The 23,703-nt window shown below is 37.5% G+C and overlaps 3 protein-coding genes across 6 annotated transcripts in view; 1 reads left to right on the top strand and 2 right to left on the bottom strand.

Moving 5' to 3' along the window:
- The first annotated feature begins 735 nt into the window (after positions 1-735).
- SQSTM1 (sequestosome 1) lies at positions 736-11,353 on the top strand. Of its 2 annotated transcripts, XM_026696586.2 has the most exons (8): positions 736-1,039; positions 5,012-5,107; positions 7,137-7,363; positions 7,478-7,634; positions 7,889-7,975; positions 8,625-8,857; positions 9,318-9,525; positions 10,160-11,353. In XM_026696586.2, exons 1-8 carry the CDS (start codon positions 856-858, stop codon positions 10,318-10,320), a joined length of 1,353 nt encoding a protein of 450 aa, XP_026552371.1. In that variant the 5' UTR covers positions 736-855; the 3' UTR covers positions 10,321-11,353. The 2 variants fall into 2 exon arrangements, with proteins under 2 accessions (XP_026552371.1, XP_087780429.1); XM_087924303.1 differs by lacking the exon at positions 7,889-7,975.
- MRNIP (MRN complex interacting protein) lies at positions 10,796-19,817 on the bottom strand. Of its 2 annotated transcripts, XM_087924305.1 has the most exons (5): positions 19,591-19,817; positions 17,718-17,777; positions 15,744-15,841; positions 15,106-15,178; positions 10,796-11,477 (listed from the first exon to the last, which is right to left on the bottom strand). In XM_087924305.1, the coding sequence occupies exons 1-5, from the start codon at positions 19,648-19,650 to the stop codon at positions 10,977-10,979; spliced, it is 792 nt and encodes a 263-aa protein (XP_087780431.1). In that variant the 5' UTR covers positions 19,651-19,817; the 3' UTR covers positions 10,796-10,976. The 2 variants fall into 2 exon arrangements, with proteins under 2 accessions (XP_087780431.1, XP_087780430.1); XM_087924304.1 differs by lacking the exon at positions 17,718-17,777 and having other exon boundaries at positions 19,591-19,770.
- Positions 19,818-21,415: 1,598 nt separating this feature from the next.
- TBC1D9B (TBC1 domain family member 9B) overlaps positions 21,416-23,703 on the bottom strand; it is a 38,161-nt gene continuing 35,873 nt past the window's right edge. For both annotated transcript variants that reach the window (XM_087924300.1, XM_026696587.2), the window contains one exon: positions 21,416-23,669. In XM_087924300.1, coding sequence (XP_087780426.1) covers positions 23,010-23,669 — 660 coding nt within the window. In that variant the 3' untranslated portion in view covers positions 21,416-23,009. The remainder of the gene's footprint in view (positions 23,670-23,703) is intronic.

Below are 23,703 nucleotides of genomic sequence, written 5' to 3'. Positions count from 1 at the left end.
GTAAGTAAGCCCGCATTAATCGAGAATCACTCCGAGCTAAACGGATGGACGATTCAGCACCCCCTAATTCCTTCCATACGTGATTACTCCAAAGCGAGCTGCGCTCGGATATGCTTACTGCCCAGTGAAAAGCAAAATAATCCCCGGTCCGGTAACGGAAGTGGCTGTGAAGGGTCGCCACCAATCTGTTGCAGGTAGCGAGAGAAACTCTCTGCCACCGGTCGGGGGCCAAGGCCTGAAAAACCTTTGCACTCCGGCGTTTGTTTTTTTTCTGTCACGGCGTGAGTCAGCAAATCGGGAAAAGGGAAGTCGGGCGTCCCGATTCGTCGGAGCGACTCTCGTTCCCCCTCCCGTTGCGAGGCCCCGAGGCCTGCTCTCCCTTCTCACGTTGGAAAGCGAAGGAAATGCTGAGTAACGCTCGCCCTGTGGAAGGCTCGCTAGGCCGAAAGTTTTGATTCGCCACCGCCATCCTGCTGAAGGGGGGGGGGGAGGGAAGGCCGGGGCCAATCACGGCGTTGCAATCTCCTCTCGTGCCCTCCTTTTTCCTCACAAAAACCCAGGAAAGGTTCCCGACGGAGGGGCGGGGCGGGGCGCTCAGCATATCGCCCGTTGGTACCTATTGTTTGTTATTCTCGCTTCGCCAGTGCTGCCGGGACTTTCCCACCTGAGCCCCGCCCCCTTTTCCCGTGGGTTGCGGCGCCCATAAATAGCCGGGGCGGGTCGTCATCAGCAGCCAGCGGAGAAAGGAGGTTGTTCGCGTTGGGGTTGAGACGCCTCTGCTCCTCCTCAGCCGGCCTCCCCGAAGCGCCAATTGTTGCTGCGCCACAGAAACCCAGCGCCGCTGCGGTCGCCGCGATGGCTCAGCTGACGATCAAGGCCTACCTGCTGGGCAAGGAAGAGACCACCCGCGAGATCCGGCGCTTCGCCGTCGACCTTCCCGCCCGCTACCAGCTGATCCGGGACAAGGTCGCCGAGCTTTTCCAGGGGCAGCTTCGCAATTCTGCCGCCGCCACGGGAGCCTTTCAGATGTACTATAAGGGTGAGCGATGGAGGAGGGATCGATGGGCCGGGGAGGCGGCGAGGCTGCGTCGTTTCTCTCTTTCCCCAACCTCCAATATGGAGCCTTCCTTAAATAACGGCTTCTGGCTCTCTTGAGAGCGGCACCCCAAAGTCTGATATTTACTGGGGCTTTTAGCGCTTCCTTCTCTTCGGGTTAGGTAGGCTTATAGTGCCGGATGGTAAGAAACCCTAAATGCGAGTATATTTAAATAAAAGGGTGAAACCCAGAAATTTTCAAGCCTTTCCCTACATTTTAGGAAGCTGCCATGTACGATATTCCTTTCTCTTCCTATTTTCCTAACAGCAGCAACCACGATAACACGGGTTGAGCCTAGAGAGCCTGACTGGCCCAAGGCCAGCCAGTTGGCTTTCACATCTAAAGCAGGACTAGAACTCAGAGTCTTCCACTTTTTAGGCCAGCAACTTAGCTTCTAAATCAAACTGTTGCCTGAAGTCATATACTAAAGCTCAGCGTCTAAACTAAACAATTGTAGTGATTCACTTAACTATGGCATAAACATTGTAAAAACTCACTTAACTGTCTTGCTTAGTAGTGAAAAATGTGGGATCAATTGTTGTAAGTCAAGGATACTTATAGCAGTTTATAAAAAAGTTAGTTGATATAATATCCTGGTCCAAATTCCAAGCTTTAATAGGTGATCCACAAAGGACAAGAATAAACAATTATGATTTCACATGGGTAAAGGAAATTGTGTCATGTAGTGGTTAAAGGTCCAATGCCCTTAATATGTTGTGACCATTCTTTCTAAACTTTGCTGCCCTAAAAGTAGTCCTGTTTCCTCATCAGAATGGAACAGACCCAAGCCTCAAGGTTTGCCAAAAGGCATAAATTCTGTTTCATATTTTTTGCTATTGTACCGTATATTATGCACAAATTCCAGAAACTCTGGCTTAAATTCTTAGTTTTAAATTAAAACTAATTAGTTTTGGGGGAAAGTAACTTCAGATATTTGGGACTCTTCCCAAGCCTATAGTGAGATCTTATTAGAGATATGTAGAAAGATATGTATGCTGGAGAATGACCTTGAACTCACTTTTAGCAAAAACTGGACAAAAGCAAAATCATGTAGCTTTGACCTGTAGTGGGTAAATTTTCCTTGTGAATGAAGGGATTGTGTTAGATCAGGGGTGAGGTGCTGACTCAGGAATTCTGGGAGTTGAAGTAAAAAAATAATAAAAGGGGCCATAGTTTCTCATCTGTTAAGATGATTGGGGAGTGTAACTGTGGAAAGGCACTGGAATGGTTACATTTCTCTTGATAGGAAAGGGTTGGAGCTTACATTAGATGCTTTATTTAAATGATGTTTTCATCATTTCCCCCCTCTATTATGGAAACCACTGCATGAATTAATTCAGAATAATAACTAATGGTTGTTTCACAGAAGAATACATTTTCTTCTTTGTTTTTCATTCTAGTAGACATCTTACTACTAGCTTTTCTAGAGAGTTTTTGAGAGTTACTTCTACCACAATTTGCAAGGGTATGTATGACTGAGCTTTAGTTTGCCATCCAAAAGTTACAAAAAGAACCTAATACCTGCTTTTCCAGATAAAGATAAATACAGATAAAAATGTTACTAAGATCCATATAAAATGCTACTTTAAGTTTTACTCCTTTTAAAAGCCTCTTTAAAGCTTGTTGGAGTCTTTTTTTTTCCATCCTAGCTTTTTCTTCAAAATGCAGGGGTCTGCTTTTTTTTTTCTTTTCAAATTGAGTGTTGATTCATTGGTTGCAACTGGAATTGCCCAACCAGCTTGTCACTGGAGCATGTGTCCTGGGAGAAAATTACTGATCCAACATCACTCAGCCTGCTTTTATGCCTAAATCAGGACTGGAACTCTCAGTCTCTTCAATTTCTAGACAAGTGCCTTAATCACTAGTCAAAACTGACTCTAGTTCATGGATATCAAACTCATGGCATCACATTGCCATCATGTGACATTTCATAACTTTTTTCCCTTTGTGGAGCTGGGGTGGGTGTGGCTTGTGTGTGACACATCTGGCCCACAGGTTGCCTGTGAAAAAAATGGAAAAAAATGAAAGGGTGGGATTTGGAAAAATGGAGGAGACCACCTGGAATTGAAAGGAATTAACAGTGAAACTTTAACAAGATTCCTAAAAGATACATTTTAACTGAAACTTTGTAACAAGAGAACCCCAGGAAGAGAAAGTGGAAAAAAGAAGCAAGAAGTAACAGCTTTGCATTATTTGGATTACTTGGTGATTTTTTGAATTTTTGGCTATTGGATCGCAAGGTTTAAAATCGGGTGGTTGTTTAAAAGTTTTTAAAATGGTATCACTCTTGGAAGAATTGAGAATGGAACTTAAAAAACAGAAAGAACAGGCACAAGAAGGAAGAGGTTCTTTTGGCTTCGTATTTCTATTTTTAGAAATGGAGGTCCTGAACTATGAGAAACAAGAAGAAATGTCTGTAGAACAAGAAGGGCAGGACAAAGAAGAAGCCATCTTCAATGACCAAGTATTTCTATGTGGAGAAAAAAAGGAAAGTAGGGAAAGAGAGTGAAAAATTTAAGATTTGAAAAAAACAACCCCAAAAAGAATAGTTTGGAAAGTAATTACAACATTAGGAAGAAACAGAAGAGAGGATTACAGAAGAGAGAATCAGAATTAGAGAGAGAAGGGGTCAAAAAGAGAAGGGAGAAGAAGAGGGGGAAGAGGGAAAGGAAAAGAAATTATAAAGGACCAGAAACAGAACATAGAGGAACAGGGAAAACGTACAAGGATTAAGGGTATAAGCCTATTTAGAAGACACAGAGATAATGGGTGAAAACTTAATTGAAAGGGGGATTCTGCAAGAGTACATAAGATAGTATTGTTATATTAGAAATAGAAATGAACGTTGAAAATATGAAACGTGTGATTAAAATGATAGATAAAATACTCAATGTAATGGAATGTTTAATAAATAAATGAAATAACAAGAATGAGAGAATGAAATTAGGAAAGGAGGGGAACATTTTAATTATTATAAATGTGTTATAAAAATATAAGTGAAGAATATGAAAGAAACATGAAAAAATTATGGAAATATAAGTGTTCCTAGAAGTATGATACCCTATTGAAAAGAAATGTTAAAGATGTCAAAGATTATAACTAACATTAATGATAGAGCTGAATTGGAATAGAATAAGTATTTTATTTATTCTTGTTACATGTATCTGTGTATTTTAAGAATGTACCAAGCAGAATTTGACTGGAAGTTATGTATTGAATGTTATAATTGTAAAGGTATAAATTGAAGTTTAAGAGTTGAATGGATAAAAATTAAAAGATATAAAGGTGTCATACTCCAATTAGTAACTACAGGGAAAAATTTTGTTTAATGAGAAAAGAAAATATGAAATTGAACAGGACAGACAAAAGTATAAATATAACGACTAGAAAGATATTGAAACTTAGAAAAAAGTATATATAATTGAATTTAGGAAGGAATGAGAATTAAAAGTAAGATTGAGAAAACTAAGGGAAGGGGGAAATTATTGGGAAAATGTTAAAATAGTAATAAGATATGGAATAGAACACAAAGATGAATATGAAATTGAATTTGTGTCTGTATGGAGAAGTGATAACCCGGGACCATGCTATTCTCAAAAAAAGAAATTTTACTTGTATTATGTTTTGTGAAAACCCAAATAAAATTTTTATTTTAAAAAAAGGTAGATGCAGAACTACTAGTAGTAATCAATTTTATAATGCAATGATCCAAATGAAACAGCTGGAGGAATGATTAATCAGTGTTGTTTTGCTGCCTTTTTAAACTTATTCGACATAAACTTTTAAGGTTCAACACAATCATGTTTCCTGCTTTCTATTGATGACTTTCTAGGTGGCATGTTACATAAGAATTGTTCAGACTGTAATTGTATATCTTTTCTATCAAATAATAAATGAATTATTATTTACTTTCAGATGAAGATGGTGATATGATCGCTTTTTCCAGTGATGAGGAATTGAAGTTGGTTCCACCTTCTGTGAAAGCTGGATTTTTTCGGATTTATGTTAAAGGTAACATTGATTTTGTTTGTGGAAGTTGCACTCATGCATTCATGCTATGCAGTTGGTTCAAAATAAAGAACCTGCACTACACGGATAATTTTCAATTCAGAATCCTTATCCTCTTATTGGAAATATTTCAGGCTAAGCAGAAAGCAGAGAAAATTAAAGAAAATGGTGGATATGAAATTAAAATATAAGTAGTCCTTGGATTACAATTGGGACTGGAATGTCCGTCACTAAGTGATGTGGGCATTAAATGATTGATGCCCAATGTTATGATCCTTTTTGCTGTGGGTGTTAAGTGAATCTGGATTCCCCCATTGACTTTGTTGAAAGCCCCCTGGGAATGGTGATCACATGGTCCTGGGATGCTGTAGACATTATACATTCATGCCATGTGCCTGAATTTTGATTATGGGACTATGGGGACATTGTAACAGTCTTTAAGTGTTAGGATCAGTCATAAGACACTTTTTTCCAAATGTAACTTCAGATGGTTGTTAAATGAATGGCTGTAAGTTGAGGATTACAGTGGCAACTCCTCACTTTTGTCAATTATTCCTGCAATTATAATTTCTAAAAATAATTTCTTGTTCCAGCAACTAAGCCAAGATAATTAGGACATTGTAGCTTTTCTATAGAAGCGATCTATAGCAAGAAGTAATTTGTTGATGTAAAAGTAAAGCAGTGGATATTTTTCTTGTTACCTTACATTCAGTCTTATTTCCAACTGATTATGTAACTCAGGAAGCTTTGAAACAGAAGAAATATTTTGAACACTTAATTAGAATGGCCCGTAAATGATGGGCAATGAAAAATGGGTTTCATTCAGTTATCCTGGAAGAAAGCAGCAGCAGCTGCCTTGGGAAATACAAAAAAAGCAATCATTAAAGTCTGCTTCTGGCATTGAGTTAGGCTCTGGTTCCTTTGTCTTCTGGTAGATATTGTACTATGGCTGACATTAAAACAAAAATGCTGTTAATTGCATAGCATCAGCAGGCATGATTTGAAGGAAAAACAGTTTTAGTCGCCCAAAGCAAAGAACCGTATATATGATATGAAGCAATTTTTCCTGCGAATAAAATTCGTGGTTCACTCATCTGTTGCAGAATGAGTCATTTAAGAACTTTTTAGATTTTTAATTGCATTATATTGCAGGCAGTTTTTAGCTAAGTGATTTCAAAATGCTAAAATAAAGTTTGCATTTTTAGGGTACCTTCTTACACTAAACTGGATTGTTATATAGAAATTTTTAAGAAGTGAAGGTGTGGGGGAGAGATGATAGAAAAAGGCTATTCTAGATTTCCTTCATGAAATGTTTATTCCAGACCTAGGGTCTTTCATGGGAAGATGGTCCTGTTATAGGTAAAATTGGAAGCTGAGATGGCTAGACTCAGAGCCCACTAAATGGAAAACAAACATGCCTTGTTGTGATTTGTGAACTTAAGACATATCTATTTGTATTATGGTAGACACTCCTCTCAATAGCAGGTACATTTAGCCTGTGGGAGGGCGGGGATTAAACCTTACTTTATATTACCTTTTAATTGTCCTGCAATATGGATAACTTTTTAGTCTTGGGTAAGGTAGTCTTCAACTTTGCAGCCATGATTGAGTCCAAAATTTATATTGCTAAACACGGCAGTTAAGTGAATTTTGCAACATTTTATGACCTCTTTTGCCAAAGTTGTTAAGTGAAACACTGCAGTTATTAAGTAAATCATTTAGTCGTGAAGCAAATCTAGCTTCCCCCCACTGATTTTGCTTGTCAAAAGCCAGCTGGGAAGATTACAACTGGTGATCATGTAACCCAAGGACATTGCAATTGTCATAAATACTAGTTGCCCAAAACCCTAAATTTGATCACATGACCATAGGGATGCTGCAGTGGTCCTTAATTATGAAAAAGTTACATCCCATTTTTTAGTGCTGTTGCAATTTTGAACAGATGCTAAACCAATTGTAACTCAAGGACTACCTGTTATCATTTGATCAGCATGGTTTCAGTTGAACAATCGCTTATGTTGGTGTCTTTCAGAAAAAAAGGAGCTTAAGCATGTGAACCGTCATTCCTGCAACAAGGAGCATTCTCTAAACCTCGTGCATCCTAATGTGATCTGTGATGGTTGTGAGGGCCCAGTTGTGGGTGCAAGATTCAAATGTGCAGTTTGTCCAGACTATGACCTGTGCAGCATTTGTGAGGGGAAAGGTGTCCATAAGGAGCATAACATGGTCATGTTTCCAAGTCCATTCCACCAGCTTGAGGTTAGTATTATGAAGAAAGGCAGAGATACACAAAGATAACTGTAAAAATTATAAAGTCATTTTGTGGTTTATATTAAAGCTGCTGTGGCTTAAAAACATTTGTTTACTCTTTAGTGGCTTCTTCAGGGCCGCTGGCTTCGTAAAATGAGACATGATGCTTGCTCCTTTCCCTGGTTGCGCGGTAGGGGATACCCACGTTTTGCCCATCAGCACCAGAATTCTGGCCAGGCACAAGCCAGTACTACTACTCAAAATGATGCTCCAGAATGTGGTAAGAATTAAAAGTTGCAGTAACAGGAGGCTTTAAATGCAAAACAAATGAGCAAATATCTGATACCTGTCTAATTATTTCCTTGCAAATGCTATGTTTATATAAAAGTTCTACATCTTAAAAAGAAACTTAAAATTATGTATCTAATTTTATACATGTGTGCACACACCCCTCCCCAATTGGGATTGATAATCTCCTAAAGTTCTTGTCTTGAACAATTCATATAGATGTATCATATTTTTGCTTTATAAAAGAAACCACTAGCAATGAAGCTCAAGATTCCAGTGTCAACTTCCTGAAGAATGTTGGAGAAAGTGTTGCTGCATTCCTGGGTCCACTTGGTAAACAATTCCTTCCACTGTGTATTTTTATTTTTAAAATAGACTTATTTGTAAAATTTATTTACTGCCCAACTTACCACAAGGTAGTTCTGGGAGGTTTCAAATTCTAAATATTGGTTTTCATGTCCTTCTTGTGGACTTCCCAGAAAGCAAACTTTTTATTAATTTGGGTCACCCAAATAATTTCACCGAAAAATATAAAATACCATGGGTGAATTATGTAAGATACCAGAAGTAGAGTTTTTAAAAATATATTATCAACTATGATCATATCCTTTGAATGTGATCAACAGTGATTAAGTGTACTGTGACAATATGATGCATAAATAGTATCTAGTACACTTGAAACTCTCATGAATTAATGTGTAATATGAGAATGAATTGGCGCTCACGCATCAAGTATTGGAGAATATCTGATGCAACACCTGCTTGATGTAATCTAGTTACTCATTTTTATGTTCTCCCAAATGATGGTTTATTTGGAAATATGTTGCCTATGAAGTAAGGGATGGATGACAGAAGAATTAATCTCCAAATTTGAGAAAACATGATAGAACTAGAGTAATGAACACGTAGACAGAAAATTAGGGGTGCCCATGAATATACTGCAGTATGTCATTAACATAATACATGTCAACTGCTTTTTTAGGCATTGAAGTGGATATTGATGTAGAACATGAGGGTCAAAGAAGCAAAGTATCACCTGCACAACCTAGTTCTGAGAAGAGCTGCTCCAAACCTAGCAGTCTTACTGAGCAAACCAAACCAGAAGCAAATTCTGAAAATAATCCAGACATAAGTGATGTTCTTGCAAACCAAATGCAGGAGATGATAGTATGTTCTCCACCTGCACAGATGGAAGAAGAGAATATTTTGTCACAGGTACAAGAAATGTCAGTTTTGCACATATAAATATATGTTAATTGGTGCTCCAAGAATATTGAAGCTTTTGGGATATGATAAAGTTTTTAACTGCAAGAGAAAAGTAACTTGTTAATACTTATTAGCAATAAAGCACACTTTATTATATTTAATCTGAAGCTTATTCATACTAGATCATACTATGAAATGGCTGAACTGCCATCAGGCATGGAGTGAAATGGAATTGAATATCCAAGTTCTCTGGAACACACCATGCCTGAATTGCAAAAATTTTCTTGTCCTTAGATTCTGGGAGGAGTGATAGTTCTGTGTTTGTTGTAGGATTTACTATTTGTTGCAATATAGATACAGAGGTCTGCTTCTTTTGAATTAGTAAAAAGCAAATCACCATTTTTAGATGCAATTGGGAATATAGCTAATAAAAGTAGGCTTGCTAACATTTTGTTTTTGTATATTCCAGGAGCAAAGTGAATCCAGTGGTAGTTCAGGGGGAGATGAGGACTGGACCCATTTATCTTCAAAGGAAGTAGACCCTTCAACTGGTGAATTGCAGTCATTACAAATGCTAGAGGAAGACAGCCCAAGATCTCTAAATCCAGTTGAAACTCCCACTAATCCTGGACCAACGGGCTTGCGAGAAGCTGCGATCTACCCTCATCTTCCACCTGGTAATAAGAACTAAGAAGGCTCCAAAATTGTTTTATAGAAATTGTGACCTAATAAGCTTGGATACAAACTAAACCATAATAAATATTTTTGTAAAATACTATTAAAGCATTGGCAGAAATATAGCAGCATCATTTAGGCTTGCGCAGTTCAAAAATAGCTAAGCTGCTTTAGTGAAGAGCCAATGTGCTGTGCATGAAATCCTTTACCCAAATAGTAGTCCGATTTTAAGAAAGGTCTAACACAATGTCTACCTTTACAAGTCACAATAATTTTATAAAACATCTGACACACTTATTGCCTAAATTATTATGGAATGGTAATAAAAACATCCTTTAGCTAGAAAATCAATTTAGGAATATTTAAAAGATCTACTTTCAATCTGAAATTTTAACTTTTATGGCTGATTATCTGATTCCTTTTAAGATTTGCATTTTGTTTAAATCAATACCAATTATGATTATCAAATGAGATTAAGATTTGTTCTATAAAGTGACTTTTTTTAAAAAAATGACAATATTGGCAATAATTGTTGAATTTAATTAAATTCAGGTGTGGAATAGCAAATTTCAGGTATGTGATTACAATTTTTATGAGCCAATGAATATGACATGCTGCAATTCAACCTTTTTACAGAAGCGGATCCTCGCCTGATTGAATCCTTGTCCCAGATGCTCTCGATGGGATTCTCCGATAATGGAGGCTGGTTGACTCACCTGTTGCATTCCAAGAACTACGACATTGGGGCAGCCCTGGATGCTATCCAGTATGCCAAGCAACCATCCGCTTCCAAATAGCTCTTGTATAACTTGTAGTACTTAACACACATTGTTAAATCCTCTTTTTATACCTTTCTCCTTTCTGTAATCTGATTGTAATTCCATATTCTTAGATATCATAATCACGCTAACTTTCCAAATTTAGTTCGTTCTTACACACTGAGTAAGGTTTAATATGTACACAAGAAATAGAATTAGTATAAAGTTATGGCAAGTTGTGGCAATGGTACGGTCAGAGGGCAAGGGTATTTTCTTTTCACATTGATGAGTCTTCCATGTTTAGTTACCATCATGGAGCCATTTGATTGTTAGAAATTTTATTTTAGTGCTTCTGTATTGAATTTATAACAAGTTTGTTTAAATAGAGGCATATCAATTTATTAAAATAGAGACCAGTAATAATGTTAGCTTTTCTAAGCTATCACTTGTTCAAAGATTTGATTTTTGTAAAAAGCCTTTGCTTTCCATGCCTCTTTATCAATAACGGTTGTCCCATTAACAATACAGCATAGCTCCACAGATAATTAAAGCCTTTTTGTGCCATGCCTAAAACAATATGACTGAAATATAGTCCACTTTATTATTCAACATTGAAGTGTTTGATTTTAAATGCAGGCCATATTGCTATTTAAAACCATCTCAGTGGAAAAATCAGCAAATCTCACTGAAGAGCCTTAAATATCATCATCAAAATCCTCTCCTGTGGAAAAAAGACTTCCGTAAAGGTTGTTTGATTTAACAGGAGCACAAGACCCTGAAGAAGTGGTAAATTCTGCAGGTTGTGCCTTATCTTGACAAGTAGCTGAACCTGCAGAGTATTTGCTGCTTTTCCCTAGGTGATCAGAATTAGAGACTTCTTTTGCTCTGTCAAAGCAGGTAAATACATTCTGTTGTGGTTTGAGATGCCAGTTACTACAACCAGCACTAGAAGTGGCTCTTTTATCACTTGTGCCAGCAGCAGGTGTTTTGTCTGACGTCCTTTGCCTTCCACCTGTCACGTCAATATAACTCTTGTCAGATAAAAGGAATTTATTCCATTTTGAAAGTCCAATTACTTTTGATTCTGGCTGTCGATTATTTCTTTGTAGCACATGGTCTTCAGTCACAGGACTTGCACTGTCACATAAATCATCTTTGCAGCTTTTTACATTAACCATGGCTAAGTGTCTCCTATCCTACAATAAACAAAAAATGCAACAATGTCAATTCTTAAATGCTGAAAGGAGAAACCATCTGCTGACAGTTATCTTTATAGTTTTCAGAGCTTATTCTCTAGCCATTTCAACTTATGTGATGGTGATTGCAGTTTGAACTGTAAAGGTGGTGTTAATACCATAGTAACCCTCTAGAATTGTCAGGCCTATCAGGGTCATCGATTGGTGAAAAATATTCTCTCACAAAATTAAAATTTCAACTAGGTGTTACACTGGTTACACAGTACAGCAGGGGTCCCCAACTGGAGCTAGTCTAGTACTGGGCCATGGCCTGTTTGGAAACAGGCTGGCAAGCAGCAGGTAAGTGCACACAGTTCCAATTGTGCAAGCAGCGGATGTGCATGTGTGCAAAGCTCCATTTGCATGAGTGGTGGGCAAGCAAATGAAGCTGCCTATGCATGCACTCGCCAGGAACCCCCCTTTGCAGGTATGTAAAGCCAGAAAGCCAGACTTCTACTGCAGCAGTTGAGGACTGCTGCAGTAGAAGTATGTGTTAGTGGGGGAGCTTCACCCTCCAAACCGCTCTATTAGGGAATCCTTCCTAATATTCCACTGAGAATCTGGTATTCTGTAACTTAAATCCAGTACTCCTTGTCGAGTGGTTAATGCCAATGTTACCCAGCAAATTTCCATAGTTGAAAGTGGACTGAACTTGGGACTCTGCATCACAGTTAAAAAGACAGGAATGCAAACCAACCTAGATAAAAGAATACCTCAAAATTTCTGCCATTCCCTGCCAACAAAACAATTGAGACACCTGCCACTGTATATAACCTATATTTTTCTAATTCACAAACTCAAGATGCTCTTACTAATCACTATTGCAGAAGTAAAGGAAGCATTATATACATTCACCGAGAAAGGAATTATGTAAAAAGGATAATTTCTATATACAGGTAGTTCTCAATGTATGATTGTCCAGCACTCATTGTGTTTGCAACCAGTCCTTGGAGCAACTCTAGAGTCACATCATATCCCAGCAACTCTAGTCACATGTTTGTGATCAGAATACTTGCCAGCTGTTTCACACAACCACTTGGATTGAATTGGAACATCTAGTTCACGGATGTTCCAATCTATTTCCTCAAATTGTTCAACATTCACAGGAAATCATGGAAGCAAGCTCATATTAGGTCATCTGTGGCTTTGGAGTACACTGATCACACCCAGCTGTATTGTTGCTTACATACAATTCAAGACATATGAAGTGAATACTGCCCAAGTTTGACAATAGGCTGGATGATGGAGAACAAGCTGAAAATGAATTCAGATAAGACGGAGACAAGCAGGTTAAAGTTTAGACTGTTTGGGATAATACTTTTTAAAATGGAGCACAGCTGTCACTTGGTTTATAGGTTGTGATTTTGGCAAGATACTTATGTCTAGTGCCAGCTATGTTTCTGTCAGACTTCTCTAGTCTAGAAATGAACATTCAAGGCACAAATTGAGTTCTGATTAATAAAACTTATTAAGAAAGGGGTTAGTTATATACAGGGGCTCAAGTTGCTTTCAGATATTACTATTAAATAAAGGCAATTCAAAACCATAAGCTGGTTTTTTTTTCATCTACCTTTTCAACAAATGAAGGAGGAATCATAAGGATGGAAGGTTCTTTGAGGTCTTCCAGTCCAACATGCTCCTGAGTCCAAGAATCCTCATGTCATCCTGAACAAAATTTTTTGGAAAATTTCCTCTAATGGAGATCCTGCGACTTCAGGAGGCAGAATGCTCCCATATTTGGTAATTCTCAGGAAATTCCTTGTTTATTTTTTGGATTGTTCACCGTAAAGCTACTATCGGTTGGTTCTTGTCTTACAATGGGTGTTTTGGAAAATAAACCTACAGTCTTCCATGTGATTTCCCTTCATCTTTGGAAGGCTACTATCATCTCTTCCCCAGACTAAACATCTCAAGTACTGTATGTGACCCTGGAAGATTCACAACATTCAAAAAATGTGTTTAATATGTAAATATTTTAAAACACACAAAGCACCAAATAGTTAACAAACCTCTCAACACAGCCAAGAAACAAGCTCAATCTCAAGCTCGATCTCAGGCTCGGATCCAGAACCAGGTCTTCAAAACCTTACAAAAGGCCAGCAGGGTAGGGACCAACCTAATCTTGGGCAGGATGACAATTTAAAGGGCAGGCACTGTGGTCCTTCTTTGGGGCCCCACTAACCAACACTTTTTTGCTGACAGAACCCACAACACATATTTCCTGCTGGACCAGACAGACAGAAACAATAGGGAAGAGATGGCCTTGTAAATAAACCAAGCCCTTAGTCATGAAGGGCTTTCAAAGTAACTACCAGCACCTTGAATTGCATGCTGTGCAAAGTAGTAATCAATGCAGCTTGTGAAGCTGTGGTGTCACGTGTGCTGAAAAACTGGCACCATTAGTTGTCCATTCTGCCACATTCTGTATTAGCTGGAGTTTCACAAATGCTCTTTGGGACCTGACCCGTATAGATCATGTTGCAGTAGTCAAATTTTCATGAGGGCATAAGAGACTGATCGGGCCTCTGTCCAGGAATAGATGCAACTACCTTTTTTTTTTTTACTATTTGTAGGGTTTGGCCTCCAAGTCTATGACCATCTTCACTATTCTTTTGCATTCTTTGCAGTTCCTCAACATTATTTTTATGTTGTGATGACCAGATCTGGACATATTTCCAGATGTGGTAAAACCACTGCAACATAGAATAGTATTACCATTTCTAGCAATCTTGACAACATACATCTATTATTGCAACCCAATACAGTATTGGCCTATGGCACACTTCTGGCTCAGGCTTAATCTGTGGTCAGTTAAGATACCCCAATCATTCTCACAAGTACTATTTGCCAAGCTAGGTACTCTCTATCTTGCCTCTCCTTAGAAGGCAAACCAACCCACTTGGATATCATTCACACAACAGCTGTTAGACTTAACCTGAGATTCACTGTCCCTGTCCCTACCTGAGCCTGTGAGATTTGCTGAGCACTCATATCTTTGTTATGCCCAATCTTGACTACTGCTATATGTGAACCTTTTCTTGAGAAATACTCACAAATTGCACTTGGTACATCACATAGCAGCTAAACTACAAATTGGTGCAAAGTACAGGGATTCTATGAAGCTCGTCTTAAAACTTCCAAACTGATTGCCAGCACAAACTGCAATTGTAGGTGGCTTCGATTTCAATTATCCAACGGACCTCATTACAAATCACTCTAAATCTGTTATTAATAACAGCAACAGAGCCCTGCCTGAAGATGTTATCACTTTGAACAATTTCGTGCTTTGTTCCCAGGCTATAGAACTTACTTGCTTTTAAGCTGCTATTGACCCTATTCTCTTAGCATTTAGCAAATCCACAAAGGCACATCTCTTTTGACCATTCTTGAATGATGAAACTACTTATTTGATGATTTTTTTACAACCTGCATTGTTAAAAAGTCTCTTTTCGTTTTTAAATATTGTAACCATCTTGTATGTCAAGGAAACAAAAAAAGAGAGACTCAAATAAAATCATGATTTTACTTGATTAACAGTTTATAATTTTATTCTTTGTAATTATGCTATTTCTAAATCAAAAAGTCTTACCTGCCAGCCTGTTTTTTCTTTGATGTCAACAGCCATATTCTCATCACTTATTTGGCCTGATTCTTCTTTATACCTAGAGGTAGATCACATTTAACTACTATATATAACTGTATATTTATATACATATGGAAAAAAGCAAGCTGTCAAATCAGGAATAACTGATGTTTAAGTGTACAAACAGGAAAAATGTGCAAACTACCTATAATCTTACATTTTAGTAAGGGAATAAAGGAAATCTATTGATCCTTGTAATGAGAAGTTTCAGTGATATGCATAAATGCTGCCAAGCAAAAGCAAATCTGCATCAAATTACAATGACACCAAACTTACTGCACACAAAATAACATGTATACAAATAGAAATAACATTTGCATGATTATGTCATGTGTGTTATATATCTCATCCCCTAGAACAAGGGCCCCCAATCTACAGGCCACAGCCCATTACCGGGCATTGGCCTATTTGCAACCAGGCCAAGTTTGAGTTGCATATGCATGCTGGCCCATTACACGCATGGACCTGTTCCCCTCTTCTTCCTCTAACCAGGCTGCCAAGCCAGAAATGTTGGGGACTGCTGCTCTAGAACACTTTTGAGCATAAATATAGAAAAAAGAGCAATCAAAATGTTAATACTGTACCTAAGTTTGCTTACAGGTGCATGATCATGTTCTCCTTGCAGCAAGTTTAGCTTCTGCACATGGTGTCTGCAATCAACCCCAGAGCCCTGGCCAAAAACCTAAATAGGTTGAAATCCCATTAAAATTCTATGTTATATTTTCCTTCAATTCTTGAATGCTAAACTGAAAATTAAAGAATATAATTTTACCTGAGTACAACTGTTCCAAGCACACGAGGAAAGAAAACAAGTTATGTAATGTAATGTATGTGTGTATGTATGTATGCACGTATGTATGGTATTCAGCTTTGTTCGGGTATTTTCCCATGACATTATAGTTGTGCTTTTAAAGTTGTAGCAACATTTCGGCAGAATCTCATCTGCCATCATCAGGCTCTACAGAAGTTACAGAAGCCTGATGATGGCAGATGAGATTCTACTGAATCTTCTGCCGAGATTCTTTAAAAGCACAACTATAATGACGTGGGAAAATACCCAACAAAGCTGAATACCACTATATAAATACCAGAAAACTTGAAACACACACACACACACACACACACATATATATATATATATATATATGTATATATATATATATGTATATATGTATATATATGTATATGTATGCCTTTTCAACCCAGGCACCTCAGATGTGCCAACTTACAGAGTTCTGGGATCCATGATTCCCAAAGGAATTAAACTTGGGGAAGTTGTGGTTGCTTTAGTGCTGAGTGCCGTTTCTTCAATGCTGCTGCTGCACAATCATGGTCAACTGAGATCATGCCATTTTTCATTTTCAACATTCCCTATCAGCTTCCTGTAAATTCATGGGAAGGCCATGGGTGCTCACATCACATTTCCTCAATCATTCTCCTGCCCGAGAGCAGCCAAGTACTTACCTGCCTGCTGAGGAGGGAGGGAGAGTGGAAGAGAGGAAGATTTCCAGCACTTACTACTAGCTTTCCATAAGAACACCCAGTTGGAAAGCCAACAGGAAGTCATTCCTGCTCCCACTGATATATTTTGCCTATCCATAGTTATTCTGTTTCTCTGTTTAGACAAGAAAATATCTTGGAAATGTTGACATTAGAAAGCTCATATTACAAAGTTCAGTTTACCATTTCATAGCTGGACAAAACATTAGCTAGCACTTTTTGCCATAATCACCATGTAATGTTAATTCTTTTTTATGCTATACTGTGCTGCATTATACTACGGCACATATAATTGAATGTATATCTTGCTTTTCTTCTTGAACAAGTATACCTGTTAGTTAACAATAATTAAATTACAAATGTTTTAAAAAGCAAGTTAAAGTTCTAGTCAAGTGTAAAGCAAAAGAGAAAATTAAAAGAAATTTGTATATTCTAATGTCAAGAATGTGGGGCCAAAGATAATTTCCAGAGGATAACTGATGATTCCTTATCTCATATCAGAACACCAAAATATGGCAGCAGGGGCAACTTCAAAAGGGCTCCCTGCCAGATTTTAACATAACAGAAAGATGATCCCTTAGCTAGTTAGATTCTAAATTGTTCAGTATTTCAAAAGTTAAAATCAGCACCTTAAATTGTCACCTATTAGAAAGATGAACCTAGTATAAATCTTTCAGTACATATATCACACAATCTCTATATTTGGGCCAGTAGAAGCATAGCTGCCATATTTTGCACTCTTTACACTTGTCCATGTATTAACAGTATTCTATGAAGATGTGTGTATAAGAAAGAAAAATAAAGCATCATTAAACTTTAATGCTCATGTTATATGAGCATTTTCACAAAACTTCTTTTTGCAAGATGACAAAGTTTTATTTAATATTAGAAAACTAATACATATAAAATCAAAAGTAACTTCTGTGAACTTCAGTGAGACTGACCCATAGGTAATTTGCTAAAGAATTGAAGACTAATATTAAAGAAGAGTTGTTATCAAGAAGCTGTTCCACTATTAGTGTTAACTTTAATAAAGAAACATGGGTTGGGTTACGTACCCTAAGAATTGACTGCTTTTCATCACATATTTTGCAGTTCCATTTTTTGCTTTTTTTAACCTAAGAAAGAATTTTAAGTATAATTACTATATTTGAATTAATAGATACAGATAATCAGAGTTGGAAGGGACCTTGTAGGTCATCTAGTCCAACCCCCGCCCCCCTGCTCAAGTGGGAGATCCTACACCAAATGGCAGTCCAATCTCTTCTTGAAAGTCTCAACTGATGGCAATCCCACAACTACCGAGGGCAAGCTGTTCCATTGGTTGATTGTTCTCTAATCGTTACTCCAGTTCCTGTTCAGATTGTGTTCAGGATTTCCAAAGATAAAGATTGAATTTACATATAGACACAAAAAATGGTCTTTCCCCAAATAGCTCTAAATTTACAATCTAGTGACTAAACCCTCCACTTCTAAGATATAATTCTACTGTGCATCATAATCTGTCTAAATTATGCAAATTAAATATACTTATTTAGCTAATATAATTTACACTAGTTAAAATTATGTCATGTGCAACAGAAATGTTGATGCAAAACTTTACATACTTTGACACCAGTTTAAAATGTAACTTTTCACCGACAAAAGTTACATTTTAAATTTTTGACTAAAACTGTAACAACTTTGTTACTTTTTCTTACCATAGATCCCATCACAGAATTTTTAATTGTTTTGTTTTAAATATATGTGGTTTTAGAGATTTATTACATGTATTATTATTATTTAAACTTTTCTTTCAACATACTATTTATGTTTAAATTTTTCCACACTTTGAGGTCCTTTTTAACAGTCAATATGTCTGTTAGAAATTCCTAATTTTCTGCTTCATTTTAAGTATTTAAATATTTAAGTTTTAAGTTCAGTGGAATTTACAAAAACAGTAAATTCAGAAATCTTCTCTATAATTTAAATCTGTTGTAAATATATAATGAAATAGGATCAAGATTCTTCTGTCTATAGTATTGTCACTACACAGCATAACTCAGCAGGCAGCTTCATCCAGCTGACCTTCTTGGAAGGGTCAGATTTAGTTAACACTTGGTTAAAAGATCACCAGGAAATCTCAGGAGGCACTGACAAACCATTTCCATATTGTCTGGAAAAATTGCATGGACCTGTCTGTGAGTTCAACAACTCAAGAGATTTCAACTTTTTATATGGTGTTGTATGTGCAATCTGCAAAATATGCCATTATGAGAAAAATCAACCAAAGTACCTTATAAGTATAGAAGTGGGAAAACTGACAGTAAATTAAGGACATATATTACATGGCAATTAACTTGCTGTCTGGGAGACAATCACTAAGTAAGACAATCACTCTCATCCCTTATTCATGTTGTTAGTTGTGGATTAGGGGAATGGGTGTTCAAAGCAACTGAAGGACCAGATTGGAAAAGGCTCAGTGAAACTAAAGTCTATTTGATTTTATGCATCAGGCTATTGCCAAACAAATTTTTCTCTAATTCCAGGTGCATTATGAAGATCTGCCATTTGTTCAAGAACAAGGGTGGGCAATTATGGTCCCCTTTATGACCTGTGGACTTCAACTCCCAGAATTGCTGCCTCCCAGCATGGCTGGCTCAGGAATTCTGGGAGTTAAAAGTCCACTGCTGGTAAAGGGGCCCTAATTGCCCACCCAAGAAAAGCATCCCAATCTTGAAAATGGAGGCCTTTCCGCCCTACAATTCCTATACCTCCCGCCAACCTGGAGTACTATTTTTTTTTCTTTAAGGAAATGAAATATTTCTGCTGTTCTAATAATCTGGTAGGATTTCATTTCCTTGGTTCGGTTCAAATTAGCCTTTTCCGTTTACAAATAACAATAAAAAAAAGTATCCCGCGCTACAGCCAGTCGCTCTCCCCGTTTCTGACCTGCTGCACTTGAAAGATGTTACAGGAACAGCACCTCAGCACTTGAAACTGTTGAGCCATTAAAAAAGGGGTGGGGTGAGGGGGAATTGTCTGGGGCTTTCGAGCGAAAACAAAACAAAACAAAACTTCCTTCTTCTGAGACCAGACACCAATCCACCAATATCGTGTCGTAAGCCGATCTCTCTGCTTCGCTTCGCTCCTCTCGGTGAGGGCTTTAGGCGGGAAAACGCGCGACGCGCCACCCACAGTCCTCCGCCTTGCACATGCCTTAAACCCTTTTGTATTGGTTTAAAAGGGACTGTTTTGATGCGAGCCCATTGGCTGAGAGCAACGGGGGGGTGGGGCTTCAAAGCCCGGATGAAACGCAAAGAGCTGCTGTGTCTGCGGAGGCCTGGTCTGAGTTCTGCTTTTCGACCTTAGCGAGGAAACGGAGTACGTCCCCGCGCGCGTCCTCCGTAAAGGTGAAGTTTTCTTAAAATTAGATGTATTTATTTGGAAAAATGCGTGACTGATAAAAGGAGAATATTTGTAGTTTAGTGCTGAAATGAGGAGGAGTGTTTGGCGCTTGGGCCAGTTTCTTACCCTTCCCAATAACGGGCACATCTTTTGATTTTGGGAATAATCTCGTTCTACGATTTATTACATTCTTCAGCATAAAAATGTTTTCCAAACAGTTGTTAAACATCTTGACATTAACAATCACACATTTGAGGGGGTCCTTGATGCTCTCTGAGCTTGTTTTATTGCAGAGGTTTCATTACCTAAACTAGGTAACGTGACCAACACTGTTATCATAAATTATTACTATTATAAATATTATAAACTAGTAACAGCAGATGTTACCTAGTTTGGGTAATAAAATGTCTGCAAGAAAATAACCAAGCTCAGAGAGCACTTGAGACCTTCAAGAGATTGTTTTGCCATTTGTCAGAAATGGTGCAGGGTCTCCCACTTGGGCGAGGGGGTTGGACTAGATGACCTATAAGATCCCTTCCAACTCTGAGTCAATCTGTTATCTGTTAGCACCAAGGACCCCTCAAATGTGCGATGTCAAGATGTTTAACAATTGTTCTGCAAACGTTTTTATACTAAAGAATGTAATAAATTGTAGAATGTGATTCCCAAGGAATGAGTAAAAGGTGCACTCCTCCTAGGAAGGGTAACAAACTGATGTCAGAATACTGCTTGTTGTACTATATCACAAATAGATTACGGTTTTGAGAGAGAATGGCTTAGGCAGCCAGGTAACAGATCATGTATTAAAATTTTTAGCTCAGATATAATGTATAATTATTAAGTAATGCTATTCAGTGTTGGAATGTGGATTTGGGATGAGAGCAGAGTCACACAGCATCTTTGTTCCAATTGTTTGCATGCAAAAATTATTGCAGGAGATAGCTGTGAAGATCTAAAAGGAATGGGAAATCTGGACAAATCTTCCAAAGAAGTAGTAACCCAACTCTTTTAATCTTGTGAAATATCAACAGAAAGGTTCTTAAAACATTGATCAGATGACCACTAGTCTAGAATGAGAAGTTGAAAAAAGTTTATTCTTATCTCAGATAATAACTGTATAGATGTCCTAGGTCAATGAATGAAAAAGCATTAATGGGTCTCTTCCCATTATGAAAGGCACTGCTTTTGCAAATCTCAAAGCTAATCCATAACATTAAAAAGTTGAGTTAAGCTTTAGCCTAATTAAGTCAGGATTTAAATCATTTAATTACTTACAGAACTTTTGCTATGTATTTGAAAAATGAAATGTGGAACATAATAGCATTTATCTTAAGCAGATAATCTGATGATAAATTAAAATGAAAACAAATTTATGACTGGTTTGATTCATTTATTGAATATATACATGATTGATCAGACAAATGATGTAAAATTACATGTATGTTTTTTGTGTGTAAATATATAATTAAAACATAATAAATTATCAAGAATTAGTAAAAGCCAATGTCATTATTATCTGCTTTCAGATACATGAATATGAAATTTGAGACTTAAATATACAGAATACGCCACAATCAGAATAACACTGGATATTGCACCTACTGGTGTATTCCATGGATACACATATTCAAGATCTTTAGACTTTTCTCCTTCTGAACAGCCAATGTGACAACACTAATGGCTGGTTCAGCAATTACCATACACGGCATTTATACAATTTAAATGTAATTCATGTAACTAGTGTACAGAGCATGTATACAAATATAAACAAATAATGCTTCTTGAGAGTGAATGCCTTCCCATAGGGAAGCTATCAATCCAAAATGGAGCTCCAGTTTTCTTCCAATCCACAAATGATTTTGTAGAGGATGGGTCCTGTATCTGAATATTTATACTACACCATCAGAACACGAGGTGATCTAAACCTCACCTATTAATATACATTACATATACAATTGCAATATTTCCATTGTACTGCAATTCAAATGATGTACAACATTTGGGTCACCACATAGCAAGTAAGTTATGCATTTACATTTGCATTTCCTATGGATGTATTTACAAACAAAAAAGACCTACTTCGGATCACAGAGAAAAACATGACTTACAGAGGCTTTCTAATTATGCCAGCAATCAAAGATAACAGACTGTAAGTAATTAGCTCAGGCTATGTACTATCTCAAATTAAGAAGAAACAATAAAATGGTCAGACAGTTAAGTCTTTTGTGTCTTGTGATCCTCAGGACTCTGCTCCATTCTCAATGGCTATTACACTCCTTTCTTTCAGGGAAATTAAAAATGAACATGGCACTGAAGAGTTAAAAAGGGGCTAAAAGATATTAGTAAATATCTGTCTTTGAAATTTTGAAAGTTATATACTGTACTGATTAATATTAATGAATCACTTGGGATAGAAACCAGCTGTCCCAAGACATTGGGGCATTTTGAATTGCAAGATGCCAAGAGTAAGAGAATACAACATATTTACATTCAACAAGTTACTTCACTGAATTTATCAATTCCTAGCAAGGTTTATTTAGGCAGGAATATCTACAGCATTTTGAATGTCTGTGTTAGGACATAGGGAAAAGATAGAAAGCAGGGCTGCACTTCTAAATAATTACCAAGAAATCCAAAGAAAAGGGAGCTATAGCATAGGTGTGCCTGAAATTAAGCTGCATTACAGAAAGACAAGCAGAGGCACACATGCATAATTTACTATAGTAATTTTAACCCAAGAGGCTATTCAATTCTATCCTTTCATGCTTTTGAGAATTTAATGTTATTTCGGCAAGCAAGTTATCCTCCAGGGAAGCTCACATATCAAAGAATCAGTATGATAAACTCCTTATTCAGTTCCCTTAATTAATGCATAGTTACTGGTGTTGGTTTAAAAAAAACCCTGTCCACCCATTAGGTTCCTAGACCTGCCTCTTGCCCAATCTTGGCCTTATTCCTCAAGTTCAGCCTGATACTGAGGGGAGTTCATAATCACTGGATGAACTGAATTGTCTTTCAATTTTCCTTTGCTCCTTGATTTTCTGTGCAACATCAGTTTTCTTCTCAAAGTAGTTTACTAAGACTGATTCTGTAAGGATAGAGGCTAAGATCTGTTCAAAGGAGATGGACCAGTCTGTATCAATGGTGCTACCACATCGTGCAGCTGAGCTGCCTGCCTCACAACCAACTAGAACTGTATCATCCGCAATATCTTCACACTGTAAGGAGCCTGTGCTAATCATAGAATATGAAGACATGGACATATCATCTTTAGTTTCATCATCTGAAAACAACTGTATGGGTGATCCTGGACCTTCACCTCCTCCATCTACAAAAATCTGATTTCCCTGTTGGTTTTTCTCAATTTGAATGTCCCCAGAAGCTTTGCCTTCTGGAGTAGCCTGAGAATATTGCTCTAGAATTGAACTCTGACTTTGATCAGAAGCTGGAGACTCTTTACTTACAGGGTCCTTTTTAACAGGCTGATTAGAAAACTTTTTGCCAACCTCTCCAATTTGTAGGAGAAGGCTGGCAACAGTGGCAATGGCATGGTATAGTTCTTGCTCCAAAGAATCTTCGCTGAACATGTTATATAGGGTCTTGCACAATTCTATAAACTGTTCCTTAAAAGAAAGAAAGACATATGATGGCAATTAA

Source organism: Pseudonaja textilis, chromosome 2, assembly GCF_049901715.1.
Source record: "Pseudonaja textilis isolate UNSWEBS1 chromosome 2, rPseTex1.2, whole genome shotgun sequence".
Taxonomy (NCBI): Eukaryota; Metazoa; Chordata; class Lepidosauria; order Squamata; family Elapidae; genus Pseudonaja; species Pseudonaja textilis.
This window is presented reverse-complemented; position numbering and strand designations above follow the sequence as displayed.